General features: G+C 54.4%; 1 protein-coding gene across 1 annotated transcript; it reads left to right on the plus strand.

Annotated features, from left to right (window-relative positions):
* The first annotated feature begins 8,494 nt into the window (after positions 1 to 8,494).
* Positions 8,495 to 10,646, plus strand: Socs1 (suppressor of cytokine signaling 1). The gene is made up of 2 exons (XM_008829926.2): positions 8,495 to 9,029; positions 9,536 to 10,646. The coding sequence occupies exon 2, from the start codon at positions 9,586 to 9,588 to the stop codon at positions 10,237 to 10,239; it is 654 nt and encodes a 217-aa protein (XP_008828148.1). The 5' UTR covers positions 8,495 to 9,029; positions 9,536 to 9,585; the 3' UTR covers positions 10,240 to 10,646.
* Positions 10,647 to 13,916: the final 3,270 nt, after the last annotated feature.

A 13,916-nucleotide genomic window follows, 5' to 3' on the forward strand; every position in this document is an offset into this window, starting at 1 on the left:
ACGTTCCTGGAGGGGAGAGCCACCAAGGCAGAGTAATGATGAGGGGCCTGGGATCCTCCCCATTCTGGAGGCCCAGCTGTCATTTTGCTGCTTTGAATACAGGATATAGTGCCTGGGTTCAGTACTCAGCACTACATAAACCTAGCAAGATGGTCCATACCTGATGGTCCATATTTGTAATCCCTCAGGAACTGGAGGCAGGAGGATCAGAAGTTCAAGGTCATTCTTGGCTACACAGGGAGGTCAAAGCCACCCTGGGATATATGGGATATATATTGTCAATGGGGTTTTAGATGTCCAAGTGCCTGAAGGGAAGATGTTGCTGTTTCTTAGCCCAATTCTTTGGCTGTCACCCTCACATGGGAAGTTTATGTCCTTCCTCCCTGGATACTCCTTTTGCCAAGGGGTCCAGTGGTAGACAGAGACAGTAACCCTGGATAACTTTCCTGGGCACAGAGGCAAGCCCAGGTTCTGGTCTGTGAATTAATGTGCAAAGAGAAGTTGTTGGGGGTCTGACCAGTTCTACTTAAAACAGCAAGTGTGACCTATCCTGGTCCTAGGAAGTTCTTCAAGCCTCTAGGCACATCAAGGCTACACTGGCTGCTATGGAGGGGGCAGGGGCACAGGTGGTCAGAAGGTGAGGCTACTGCTGTGGCTTCTGGGTGGCAGGGGTAGGGAAGAGGGACAAAGGGGGGAGCCTGCCCCTTGGCTCTCACCCACCATGCCACAGGGGCCTCCTCCAGTCAGCCTCACTCTCTCAGAGTCCAGTATCTGCTCATTTGCCAAGGTAGTAAAGCCCAGTGATAGACCACAGGGGAGGAGCAAAGGGCCTGGTGAGTGTAGGAATGGGTTTTAGGAAGAGCTGGTGGGGCTCTGTGAAGGAGGAGGAGCAGTAAGAAGAGGCAGAGACCAAGAAGGGCCTTCCAGTATGGCCTAGCCTCCTTCCAGCAAGCCATGGTGAGGACAGTGATTGGGAAAGGAAAGCTGGTGGATTGGAGCTGGGAGGCCAGCTGTCCCTTAGGAGCTACAGGGGCCTCAGGGCTGTCTGCTCAGCCTTTTGAGCCTGTTCTGGTGCAGTGCAAGCGCAGAGCCTGCCTCACGGGTATTCTGCCACATGCAGAGCTCTGGAGGCTTCAATTCTGGAATGCAGGTTCACTAGCTGCTGCTCTAGGTACTATGGGCTTATGGCTACAGCACCCCCAACCTCTACTTCATTTGTATTTATAATTTATTTTGCAGGGCTAGAGATCAAACCCAGGACCTTGCACCTGCCAGGCAAGTGTTCTACCACTGAGCCATACCCCAGCCCTCAGTTTCATCAATTGTAGGTCTCCTCCTTGTGTGAAGACTTTCGCCAGTGAACGTGAAGGCCCATCCAGTTGGTCTGGCAGTCTCATGTTCTTGGCTTCAATACACCTAAATATGGTCATATTGGCAGGCTTCTAATCATAGGGTTAGATTGTGGACACAGATTTTGGAGGCCTACCATTCAGCAACCAGGCAAAGCAGCCTAGCAAACTAGCCTGACTTAGCTAGTCAGGGGGGCTCAGTAAATAAGGTGGATTTTTATGTCATTTCATAGCCCATCTGGCATGTTTATTAAGAAGTGACTTAGAGCTGGGTGGCACACACCTGTCATCCCCAGCACTTGGAAGGTAGGGGCTATACAGTGAGTTCAAATCCAGCTTAGGTTACATGAGGCTGTCTCAAAAACAAACAAATACAAAAGGGCTGGGCTGGCGAGATGGCTCAGCAGATAAAGGCAGTTGTCACCAAGCCTGATGAGAAAACTGATCCATGCTGACTCCTGAGAGTTGCCCTCTGACCTCCTCATGTGCAGCCTGGCCTGTGTGCCTGAACACAAACACACACATCAATGTAATATTAAACACTTTAAAAAACTGAACTTGGATAAAGGCCAATGACACTGAATGCTGGCATCATGGTGAGAGGCAGTTACTTGGGGTAATGGAATGGGAGCTTGGGCATGTGGACAGGAAAAGAGATGGAGGCACAGAGGCAAGTCTCAGAGCAAAGGTAGCTCTGGTGGAGTGGCTGAAGGCCAGGGAAGGCCTGCAGGGCATAATACAAACTGCTCACTGAGCCCAGCTTCTTGAGGATGAGTAGTGTTGGGTGGCAGCCAGGACTCAAGGGCCAGCATCTCAGGCTCATAATGCCAGGGAAGAGCTCACATAAGGCTAAGGAAATCCCATGATATACCCAAGATCAGACTTTGATACAAAGTAGAATTTAAACCCGACCTGCAATCTCCTATCTGGAAAGGCTGCTGGGGAGGTGGGCCTGCCAAACAGCCCAAGAACCCCATCAAGGACCCCAGTCATTTGGCTGACTCATCAGTCCAAGATGCTGCCACATCAGGCTACACCGGCTCATTCTCACTACCCGCCACACCTCCTATGGTGGGCCAGGGCAGCCCTAGGCACCAGATAGCCCAGTGGAAAAGGAAGACTATGGCAGCTGTCAGGGGTCTAGATGGAGCAGTGACTGCAGGCTGTGCCTGAGTTAACCTTGGTGACATAGATTGTCTGTTAATCCTCATAACGTCACTGTCATTGTGAGGTGGATACAATTTACCGTCCCCATTCCAAAGCTGGGGAAACTGTAACATGGAGTGGTGATGAAGCATATCTGATCCACAGATGAGATCTCCCACCCCACAGGACCCTGAGGGCTGCCCTGCCCTGGGATGAGAGTGAGGGACAGGGTTTTCTGTATCTGTCACCCTCTTGGCCTATGCCATCATAATTGGCCTAGCTACATAAACCAAGACTGCAGACACTCTCCAAAGCTGGGCCTGCTGGGAGAACAGGAGGAGGAAGAGGAGGTCTCTGTGCCTCCAAGTGTGGCCCCCCCATGGACACCAAGATGCAGAGCCTTCCCACCACCCACCCCCATCCCCACAGCACCTCTTGGCCCCAAGGCCACACCTGTAACCAGTGCAACTGTGGCCGCCGCTGCCGGAGCTGCAGCCCAGCCAACCATCGGAGCACCAGTTGCCGCCCCAACCCCAGCCCACCACCGAGGCACCCTAAACAGACCATGCATTCTCGCCACACTCCTCCAAGGCCCAGCCACTGTGGCAGCTGCCCAAGGAACAGGAAGACCTTGGAAGGAAAGGTGAACAAGAGAAAGGCAGTCAGAAGGCGCAAGAGGACACACGGAGCTAAGAGGCGGAGCTCAGGTACCTGGCCTAGTAGAGTGATGGGGGCAGTCTGCTGCAGCCTGGGGGCAGGGCAGAGGGAGCTCCAGAAAGGCTACAGGCTGCTGAGGGCAGCTGGCTAGCTTGGATGGCTGGAGGACAGATGGAGGAATAAGTGGATGGTGAAGCATTCAGCTATTAAAGGCCCCTTTTCCCATTTTTGTCCTTTAGGGCGAAGATACAAGTGAGAATGTACTCCAGAGGTGGTTCCTGTGTCTGTCCGTTTGACCTCAAGGAGACAGCCACCACTAGGGAAATGCTGGGATGACCTTGATCTTCTCACAGGAACGTTTTACAGCAATTTCTATGCCACACAAATTAAAGCTTGTACCCTGGAAGACTATCCTTGAGTCAGCAGTGGTTTTTTTTTTTTCTCCCACTAATAAAAAGACGCTATGGTGTAAAGTGGGGCCAGGAGTGGTGGCTCATGCCTTTAATCGAAGCACTTGGGAGGCAGAGGCAGAGGCTGGGGCTACAGGGACTCAACCGCTCCCCCAAAAGTGGCAAAGTGGTATGAGCATATGGATACCCATGCCCAAATCCCTACATGCTCACATGCCTAACACAAGCACTCACACAAACACATGCAGGCCTGCATGCATAGGCACATGCCACCCTAACATGATGGGGAGACTAAATCAGCCACAGATTATTTATGGGCTGGTTGAGACGGTTCAGTGGGTAAAGGTGCTGGTGAGATGGTTTGGATAAAGGTGCTTGCTGTCAAGTCTGATGACCTAAGTTTGATCCCTGGGATCCACATGGTGGAAGGAAATTACTCCTGAAAGTTGTCCTCTAATCGCCACATGCACATTGTGGTACAGGCACACACACACACACACACACACACACACACACACACACACACACACACACAGTGTGTGTTAGGGTAACCCTGATGCCTAGGCCTCTGATTAGGGCAGCCTGGCCCTGGTCCTAGGCTGGGTCAGGGAGGCAAAGAAGGACAGACCCTGGTATGATTCAGGGATGATTTAATCCCTAGCACCACCCCCTCCGCCATTCCTTTTCCACTGGAGCCCTGTGGAATCAGCCAGGAGAGAGAATGGTCTTTTTTTGTGGTCAGGAGATGTGGTAGAGGTGGAAGTGAGTGGGGACCATTGAACAGCACACAGTAGGTCCCTGAGCCTGGGAGATTTACTGACGGAAAGGCCTCCCATGCTCCAGCTTGGGGACAGTTCCTAGGCCACCAGAAGAAGTTAATTTGAAGTCAGCCATACAGCCTGTAGAGCACTTTCCAGTCTCTCCAGTTTGGGATTTTTAACTCCCAGTTTGGGATTTCTCACTCGTGGAATCCAGTATCTGATCTCTCCCTTCTGGTCCTGTAAGGGTTCCTACCTCCAGGAATGTGGCTTTCTAGACTCCACTGGAAAGACAAGGTAGAAAGCAGAACCCTGGCCAGAGTGTGCATTGCTGTTCTAAGGTGCAGATAGATGTCTCCATATTCATCTGGACTGTCCTTGTTCCAGGCCCAGGAAGTTTAGACAGGACTGCTGTAGGGGTCTGAAAGGCAGGCAACAGAAGGCTCCTTTCTCACCCAGTACCACCTGTGCCCTGACCTTGCTTTTTTGTTTGCTTTTGTTCTTTTGATTTGTAGCACGGGCTAGCCTAGAGCTCATGATCTTCCTGCCTCAGCCTCCCAAGTACTGGGATGACACACCCACGGCTTGTCAACACTGCTTAGGGGTAAAAATCCCTTCCCTGCTCTCCAACCAAGGTCTGACCTGATGGACAGGATCTCTGCATGTCACCCCTTCATTTGTTCCTGTGCTCTCTCTATCAGTAACCCCTACCACAAGCTGTTCCCGTCACCTGAGTCCCCTTCATTGTGCTCTCACAAAGGCCTCAGTGCCTTGTTACCGCCTCTAAGCCCCCCCCACCTTCTCTCGCCCCATAAACACTCAATCCTTCCCGCTCTCTCCATTTACCACAGGTACTTAGTACAATCTGGAATGTCACTAAAGACTGCTTTGTCCTCAGTAAATAGCTGCTGCAAAATGAAGGAATAAAGGACATCTACTCCCCTGCACCCCATTCTTGCATTTAAGACATTAAGGAGCATGCCCCAGCTCACATGCTTAAAAGTGACAAACTGATATCCAACAAACAGCAGCACTATCATTTAGGGACAGCACCTAACCTCCAGGAGCATTGGGTAAGGAGGACATTAAGGAGCATGCCCCAGGTCATATGCTTAAAAGTGACAAACTGATATTCAACAAACAGCAGCACTATCATTTAGGGACAGCGCCTAACCTCCAGGACCACTGAGTAAGGAGCACTTTCAAAATCACACGGGCTGACAAGGGGAATCTTTTCTCAACAGGATGTTGCCAATGCTGGAAAGAGAAACTGAAAAAACAAGAGTCTGATTTGAGAGAGGAGGCTTGCAGGTCAGGCTGTGGCCAACAAGGTGGTGACACAGAAGCATCTAGTGACTGGAAATCGTCTGCATGCTTGGGATCACAGCACTTAGTCACAGCATTTAGTCCAGTAAACAAACTTGCTACAGGCAACAAGACTCTATCTCAAAAAGCAAACAAAAGCTCTGCTGGTGGAGAGCTGGAGGCCCTGGGTTCCATTCCCAGAGCTGTATACATATCAGGCATGGTGGAGCACACCTGCAATCTCAGCACTTGGGAAAGACTGCAAGTAAACAAGATACCAAAAAGTCACCTGTGCCAGTCACTGTATTCCTGGCACTGTGCTCCGGGCTCTTGTGTGTTCTTCTGTGGGCCCCCACGTGACCCAAAGTTGGAAAGCGTTGTCCCTCGGCATCTTTCTTTTTCCCTCTGACATCTGGATTTGGTTTTGTTTTTATTTGAACTTACAGCTTTTAGAAACTGAAACCAAACTGTCTGCGGCTGGTCAGACTCAGCCTGGCTCACCCTGCAATTTGCAACCTGGTCAGGATTCAAGGAAGGTGCCAGGCCCCTTGGACAGGCTGGGAAACTGAGACTCAGAGGGCTGGAAAAGGGAAAGTGGGAGTTCAGCTGACAGACCTAGGGATGCAGGAAAGCAGGCTGGAGACAAAGGCCAGATCTCTGATTCTTCAGCAGCAGACAGACCAGCAAGGAGACCATCAGGAGAGGGGGACAAGGAGGAGTTTGCATTGATGGGGGAAAGACTTCAGGAAAAGAACCCTGACTCTACCATGTCTGAGTTGTGTGCCCTTGAACACATGATTGTTTCCACATCTATAAAATGGGCAGACTGTACAGCTGGGCCCAAGAGTGGTTTAAGGATTGGGAAACACTTAGCAGTCAGCTTGAGTCAGCAGGTCACAATAAAGGAAGCAAAAGTGAGGTCCTTAGGGATGTGGGAGAGGGCTGGCCAGTGGACAGGGGGGCTAAAGGAAGGAGGCCCCTGACTGAAGGAAAGAGGGCAGCTCTCTAGAGTAGCTGCTGAAAAGTGCCAGGAGGTGGGAGGGGTCTGGGGACCATTTGCTATTTATAGAACTTCTGTAGAGGCTTGCCAAGCAGCCCGGCAGAGAGACAAACCTGCAGAAGCCAGTCCAGTCTTGCCATCTCCTAGCAGGCCCACCCACCTCAGCTCCAGCCTTCCTGCTGCCAACTCCTAGAGGCTGCTGTACACCCAAGAAGCTTATCTACTCCTCCTCCACTTTGACCTCTCCAGCCTGTGCTCCCCAGAATGGGGCTTCTAAAAGAACACAATGGAGCTGGGGATGTTCTCAGTTGGTAGGGCCTTTGCTTAGCATATATGAGAGCTTGGGTTCAATCCTCAGTACGACAGAAAGAATAATAATAATTGGGGCTGGGACTGTAGCTCGGTTGGTAGAGTGCATGCCCAGTATGCACAAGGCCCTGGGTTCATTCCCTAGGACTGCATAAAACCAAGTATGGCAGTACACACCTGTAATTCCAGCACTAGAGAGATGCAGGCAGAAGGATCAGGAATTCAATGTCATCCTTGGCTACATGGGCAGTTTAAGGCCATCCTGGGTTACATGAGACACTAAAAGAACCCCCCCCACACACACACCAAATAATAAGAGGAGGAGGAAGACAAAGTCATGTGTCTGTGACTCCAACAGGCCACAGATGAACAATGGCATTAAGAGCAAGTACTTACTGGAAGAAATTTGCACAGAGGGGCAATGAATTGCCCACAGAGCTGAGGGAGGCACTGTTACCCCATCTCAGAAGCAGAGGGACATGCAATCACATGTCCAAGGTCATGGGCTAGAAGTGACAGAGCTCGAGAACCTGGCCTCTAAGTCTGGACTTTACCCACTACAAAACCTTCTGCTACCCAGACACCAGTGAAGTGTTACCAACACGTGGCCACAGCTGCTCCATCCCTGGTCAGCACAATTCAGCATCTTCTCTCCCACACTAGTGATCACTACCAGCCCTAGCCACATAAATTCAAGGAACACAAGACAGGTTAATTTGGGGACACCCCGTTGTGCTTATGAGGAAACATGGGGCTCTGGGCTCAACCTGGGGAAACTGAGGCAGTCTAGGAACAGGGAGACCAGGAGGAGCTAGACCCTAATCTGAGTCGCCTGGCTGCAGTCTGAGTGAATCCTGTAGAGGGCAGTGTGCGCCAGTGTGAGGCGGTATGCATGGGAACCTCCAGAATGGGCTCCCCACCCACCTTCATTCACAAACACCCGCCACCAACTAGGCACCTACAAACACATCACTAAACCACAGTGTCCAAATGATAGGCCCTGGCACAAGGTATGCACAGAGCGCGGGGGGCCTTGTGCGGCAGACGCTTAGTGGAGCCTCCCCGAAGGCCGTCTGTACGGGTGAAAGGAAGGGGAGGCCGAGTTTTGGAGTCACAGCTAAGAACGCCCCATTTTTTCACTGGGTTCATTTGGAAGTGCCCGAATCAAACTGGAAGGACACAAGCCAGGTCTGGAGCTCCAGATCTCCTAGCCACTGTGAATCACAGCCCCTCCCCTGGCCTCAGTTTCTCCAGAAGCCTAGGATGTAGGAGTGCAGGGAGGGTGAGTCCAGGCTGCTGGGGACCCAGCCCAGCCCCACCCCACCCGGTTTCTGAGGAACTCGACCCGGAGCGGAGGCGCCCCTCCCGCTCCGCCTTAGGTTTCTTTTGAAGCCTGCGGTCACACCGCCGCTTCCTGGGAAGCCCAAGCCGAGGCCAGGCCCGGCGGCCGACGGGAGGGGCGCGCGCAGAGTTCCGACGCCGCGACGGGATCCAAGGCCAGCTTTCGGGACTCGGAGATGGGCGGGGACCACCCAAGCCTCTGGGTTCTGGGCGGGAAGGGCCGCGGATGGGAGGAGCTTCTTAGGGGGGCGCTGGCTCCGGAGAGGCGAGGCCTGAGCCCTGCCCCAGAGGGCGCGGCCACACCTGGAGCCCAGAAGGCGTGTCCGCGCTGGGTGCGCGTCCCAAGGCCCGGCTGCAGGGATGTGGGGCGAAGGTAGCAGAGCAAAAGTGTGGGCGCTAGGTCACTTTAGAGTGGGCCATCCGAGACCGGGACCAGAAGATCCCTGGCAGAGCCAGGGCCCCAGGAGGCACAGGCGCCAATCGGGTCAGGTCGAGGCGCTTTCTTCAGGGAGGGTCTCAGGAGAGCGGAGCGGGCACCGACCGAGAGGCTCCGGGCGGAAAGAGAAACCGAAAGCGGCTGGTGGGCGGGGCTGTTGGGGCGGGGCCACTTTCTCGCCCGCTTAAGAGCCTGATGCAGGGGCGGGTAGCCCCAGAGCGAGCTGCGGCCGTGGCAGCTGCACGGCTCCCGGCCTCGGAGCATGCGCGACAGCCGCCCCGGAGCCCCCAGTCGCGGCGCCCCGCGTCCCGCCGCCAGGTGAGCCCGGGGAGCGGCTGCGGAGGAGACGGGAGGGGACCAGAGGGAGGAAGGGGAGCGAAGCCCGACCGGAGCGGCCTCCCGGACTGCGTGGCGGGGTCGCGAGTGCCACGCCCCTGGCCCCCGCCCCACTCACTCCTCCTGGCGGTTCCCCGCGCGCGCGGGACTCCCGCAGAGCCTCCTTTTCTCCTGCCTGGAGCCCAGATCGCCCGGCCCAGGCTCCAGTCCCCCGCGTGGCCAGCAGGCGGCGGCCGCGGGGTGGAGAGCCACCGACCGGGACGGCCCGGAGTCGGTCCCCTCTCCACGCCCCCTTCTGTGTGCGGAGACTGGAAGGACTCTGTGGAGCAGGGAACAGCCCATTTTGCAGATGAGCCCACCGAGGCTCAGAGGCGCCGGGCGGACTCCGTGTCCCGCCCTCGGCTCCCTGTAGTCCTGGGCGCCGCTCCTCCGCTGGGCGGCCAGCGCCACCCGGACGCCCGGCTCACTGCCTCTGTCTCCCCCATCAGCGCAGCCCCGGACGCTATGGCCCACCCCACCGGCTGGCCCCTCGAGTAGGATGGTAGCACGCAACCAAGTGGCAGCCGACAATGCGATCTCCCCGGCAGCAGAGCCCAGACGGCGGCCAGAGCCTTCGTCCTCGTCCACGTCTTCATCTTCGTCCTCGTCCTCGCCGGCCGTCCCTGCGCGTCCGCGGCCCTGCCCGGCGGTCCCGGCACCGGCCCCCGGCGACACGCATTTCCGCACGTTCCGCTCCCACGCCGATTACCGGCGCATCACGCGGGCCAGCGCGCTCCTGGACGCCTGCGGCTTCTACTGGGGGCCCCTGAGCGTGCACGGGGCGCACGAGCGGCTGCGCGCCGAGCCGGTGGGCACCTTCCTGGTGCGCGACAGTCGCCAGCGGAACTGCTTCTTCGCGCTTAGCGTGAAGATGGCCTCGGGCCCCACGAGCATCCGCGTGCACTTCCAGGCCGGTCGCTTCCACCTGGATGGCAGCCGCGAGACCTTCGACTGCCTCTTCGAGCTGCTGGAGCACTACGTGGCGGCCCCGCGCCGCATGCTGGGGGCCCCGCTGCGCCAGCGCCGCGTGCGGCCGCTGCAGGAGCTGTGTCGCCAGCGCATCGTGGCCACCGTGGGACGAGAGAACCTGGCGCGCATCCCCCTCAACCCTGTCCTCCGAGACTACCTGAGTTCCTTCCCCTTCCAGATCTGATCGGCCGCCCCGCCGTGCGCACAGCATTAAGTGGGGGCGCCGTATTGTTTATTATTAATTATTATTTTCCTGGAACCACATGGGAGCCCTCCCTGCCTGGGTCGGAGGGAGTGGGTGTGGGGGGCGAGGAGCCTCCCGCTCCAGGCTGGAGACCCCTCCCCGCCTCTTGGGGGCCCCCCCTCCTGGTGCTCCCTCTGGGTCCCCCTGGTTGTTGTAGCAGCTTGTGTCTGGGGCCAGGACCTGAACGCTATTCCTACCTCTCCATGTTTACATATTCCCAGTATCTTTGCACAAACCAGGGGTGGGGGAGGGTCTCTGGCTTCATTTTTCTGCTATGCAGAATATCCTATTTTATATTTTTTACAGTCAGTTTAGGTAATAAACTTTATTATGAAAGTTTTTTTTTTTTTTAAAGAAAAAAGGATTTTAGAGGGGGTGCTTTGCCAAAGGATGTCCTGGGTTGGGGACAGGGGCTGCTCAAGTGGTTATGGGTATGCTTGGGGCTGGGCAGCCTGCACAGCTCCACCCACAGCTCTGGGGACCAAACGGCCCTGCTACTTTTGGTTTGTTTGGGAAGATGGCGGCTCCAGTCTGAGCGTTTCGTGGGGATAGTTGCCTGTTCTCTGCTAGCCCAGCTTGAGCTAACTCTTCGGGGAGGGGGGGTTGTTGGTTTCTTTTTTCTGCTATGCAGAACATCCTATTTTATATTTTTTACAGTCAGTTTAGGTAATAAACTTTATTATGAAAGTTTTTTTTTTTTTTTTAAAGAAAAAAGGATTCTAGAGTGTGTGCTTTGCCAAAGGATGTCCTGGGTTGGGGACAGGGGCTGCTCAAGTGGTTATGGGTATGCTTGGGGCTGGGCAGCCTGCACAGCTCCACCCACAGCTCTGGGGACCAAACGGCCCTGCTACTTTTGGTTTGTTTGGGAAGATGGCGGCTCCAGTCTGAGCGTTTCGTGGGGATAGTTGCCTGTTCTCTGCTAGCCCAGCTTGAGCTAACTCTTCGGGGACAGCCCCTCGAATCTAGCAAAGCTCTTGTGTCCACTCCTGGGCCAGAGAGATGGGCCTTTTTGGCCATCCACCCAGCATCGTTTGAAATGGATGACAGAGAGGAAACTTCTTTGCTTCTCTGACCACAACTACTTCCAGGAAGAGCGTGGGGGCTGGGTGGTGGGGGCTTGCCGAGTTTTTGGAAGGAGGAGTGGCAGGTTCTGCAAGCCATCAAGAGAGCCCTATTTGAGCCGTGATGAGCCATGCTGGCTTGACTTCTTGTTTCCCTCCCCACTCTGCCTTGTGTACTTTTTTTGGAGCCAGAAAACTGCTTTGTGGTCTGTGGTGGCAGGGGCCCCTGTGTTGATGGTGGCTCGGGCAATTCCCTTTGCCTCCCTGGGCCTCTGAAATTTGAGACTTTGTTCAGTATGGAGGCGGGAGGGCTGCTCCAGGGGCACCAGAAAGGACCTAAAGCTCTGGCTTTGTGACAGATGGTTGGGTGGAAACTGGGACTACACTGCCCATCACCTGGTAGACGGAATTACAGCTGGGTTTGGGGCTGAGCTGCCTCCTGAACATGTCCCACTTCATCTTCAGGAGTTGCTGGGGTTCCTGCAGCCTGGGACATGTTTAAAGTGGCTGTCCGGGTGTTTAATGATAGCTTTCAGAGAAAGCAGCCACTCAGCATGCTGGCATGGCTTAGGCTTTTCTTGGGCTTAGAAGGGCTGCAGACTTCCAGGGCCAGGGTGACCAATCTGATAGGGAGGTGGGGAGGGAGGATGGAGGATGGAGGTGAATGTCTTACCTGCCTTCTTTTCCTTCTTTTGCTCCCATATCTGCTTTGTGAATTAATGAGGTTCTGCCATTGTTTCTCTGGTTGTCTGGAGAAAGGGCATGTTCATCAGGGCAGACAGTGTGAGGACCAGGTGACAGTCCTAGTGATGCCTTCAGACCCACCTGGGAGTCAAGTCCCACCCCCTGGGAAAAGACTGGGGACAAAAAAGGCTCCTGTACTGGGCGAGCACCCGGATGCTGCACTAATAACTGCTTGGCTTTTAGACTCCTATGTAAAGCATTCACCCTTCACCTGGACCTTCTGACTTGATACCTTGGTACAGTCAGCATCCCCAGTGCAGACAGGAACCAGGTCCTCTAAGCAGGGGTGAATCTGGCAGGTAGTTTACACAGCATGCTAGGGGGATTTCCTTAATCTGAAAAAAAATTGGCAAGTCCTATGTTCATTACACAAGTCTAGATCTACAAACCCACTGCCCTAAAAAGCCTGAGGCAGAACAGGTTGGAATAAAGGCCCCTGTCCTCACACTCCCCGGAGTTGGCCCCTTCTTCCCTTTATGAGTCATTTACCAAAAAAAAAAAAAAAAAAAAAAAAAATCCATCCTGACATACAGAGGGTGACCTAAAAGCCCCTGGGAGCTGCACTCCAGTGTGTCTGTCGCGCCGTGTGGCTGCCTGGAGGGTGCAGATGCTCGCTCTATCTAGCTCTTAAACCTCAGCCTCATGATTCAGCAACGCTTACGTCAATGTACAAGAATGAAAAGTGAGAGGAGAGTTGGTGTATGTAAGGGACTGAGTGGGGGGCCAGGTGTAGTGTGAGGCCAGCAGATTGAGGGAAAGGAGCCACTTTCTGGGTTGATAAGGACTACACATATGGTGGTATGAAACCAGTCTCTGTCCAGCCTCAAAGCCAACACAGCTGGCAACTCTGGTCCCAGGTTTACTGAGGAGGAAGTGAAGGCTCAGAGAAGTGTAGTCACTCACATAAGATCATGCAGCTCCAAAGTAGTGGCCAGGCCTTGGACCAGGCCTGTCCAACTCTCAGAATAATGTGTTTCTTAAAGAGTGGGGGAGGGAAGAGGGAGGAAGCCTATGAAAATGCACATTCCTAGGCCTCCCGAACCCCTCAACCTTAGGAGTTGGTCAGGGAGTGGGCAGGCAAGCTTCTATGAAGTGTCAGACATGAAGCACTTAGCATAGAACAGGGCATGTAGTAGGTGCCAAATCTCTGCAGGATGAGGTGCTCCATAAAGGATGATGAGAGTCCAGATAACGCATGAAGGAGGTGGGAGGATTGTTGAGGTCAGGGCCAGTCTGTGCTACATAGGGAGAAATATTAAGAAATACTACCTGTCTCAGACATTATTTTAAGCCCCAGGAATACAGGAATGAACAGACTGGAGGGGTTCTAGCTTCTGTTCTCACAGAGTTGTACAGGAAGACACAGGGTGGTTGGACAGTAGGTGGCTCTGAAAGGAGATTAGTAAGGCCACGGTTGTCCCTGGAATTACACATCCAAGCCAGCCAGGGAAGACAGATGACAGGACACTGTGGGTCTCCCTGAGGACTGAATCTGAGGCTGGATGGGGAACCTGGGCATGACCTTGTCTAGCCTGTGTTGGACCAGGCCCTCTGCCTTTGGGCAGAGGGGCCAAGGCAGCAAGGCCTGCTGACATAAGCTTGGGTTTTCGTGCCTGTGTGGGGTCATTCCTAGCTGGTCCTGCCTGCACCAATAGGCTAACAAGCAGCCAGACCTGTCTTGCAGAAAGCCAGGGCCCAGCACAGGCCAAGTTAGGAGTGTGCAGCTGTGGGCAGACTTCAGAAACCCAAGTGTGATCCTCTTTGGCGCCTGGGTCTGAATAGAGCCTCAGGACATGGATTCCTTGTGATGAA

Source organism: Nannospalax galili, unplaced genomic scaffold (assembly GCF_000622305.1).
Source record: "Nannospalax galili isolate Female #2095 unplaced genomic scaffold, S.galili_v1.0 scaffold32, whole genome shotgun sequence".
Lineage (NCBI taxonomy): Eukaryota > Metazoa > Chordata > Mammalia > Rodentia > Spalacidae > Nannospalax > Nannospalax galili.

Coding starts and splice junctions, on each gene's coding strand:
- Socs1 (XM_008829926.2), top strand. CDS start 9,586: ATGGTAGCACGCAACCAAGTGGCAGCCGACAATGCGATCTCCCCGGCA.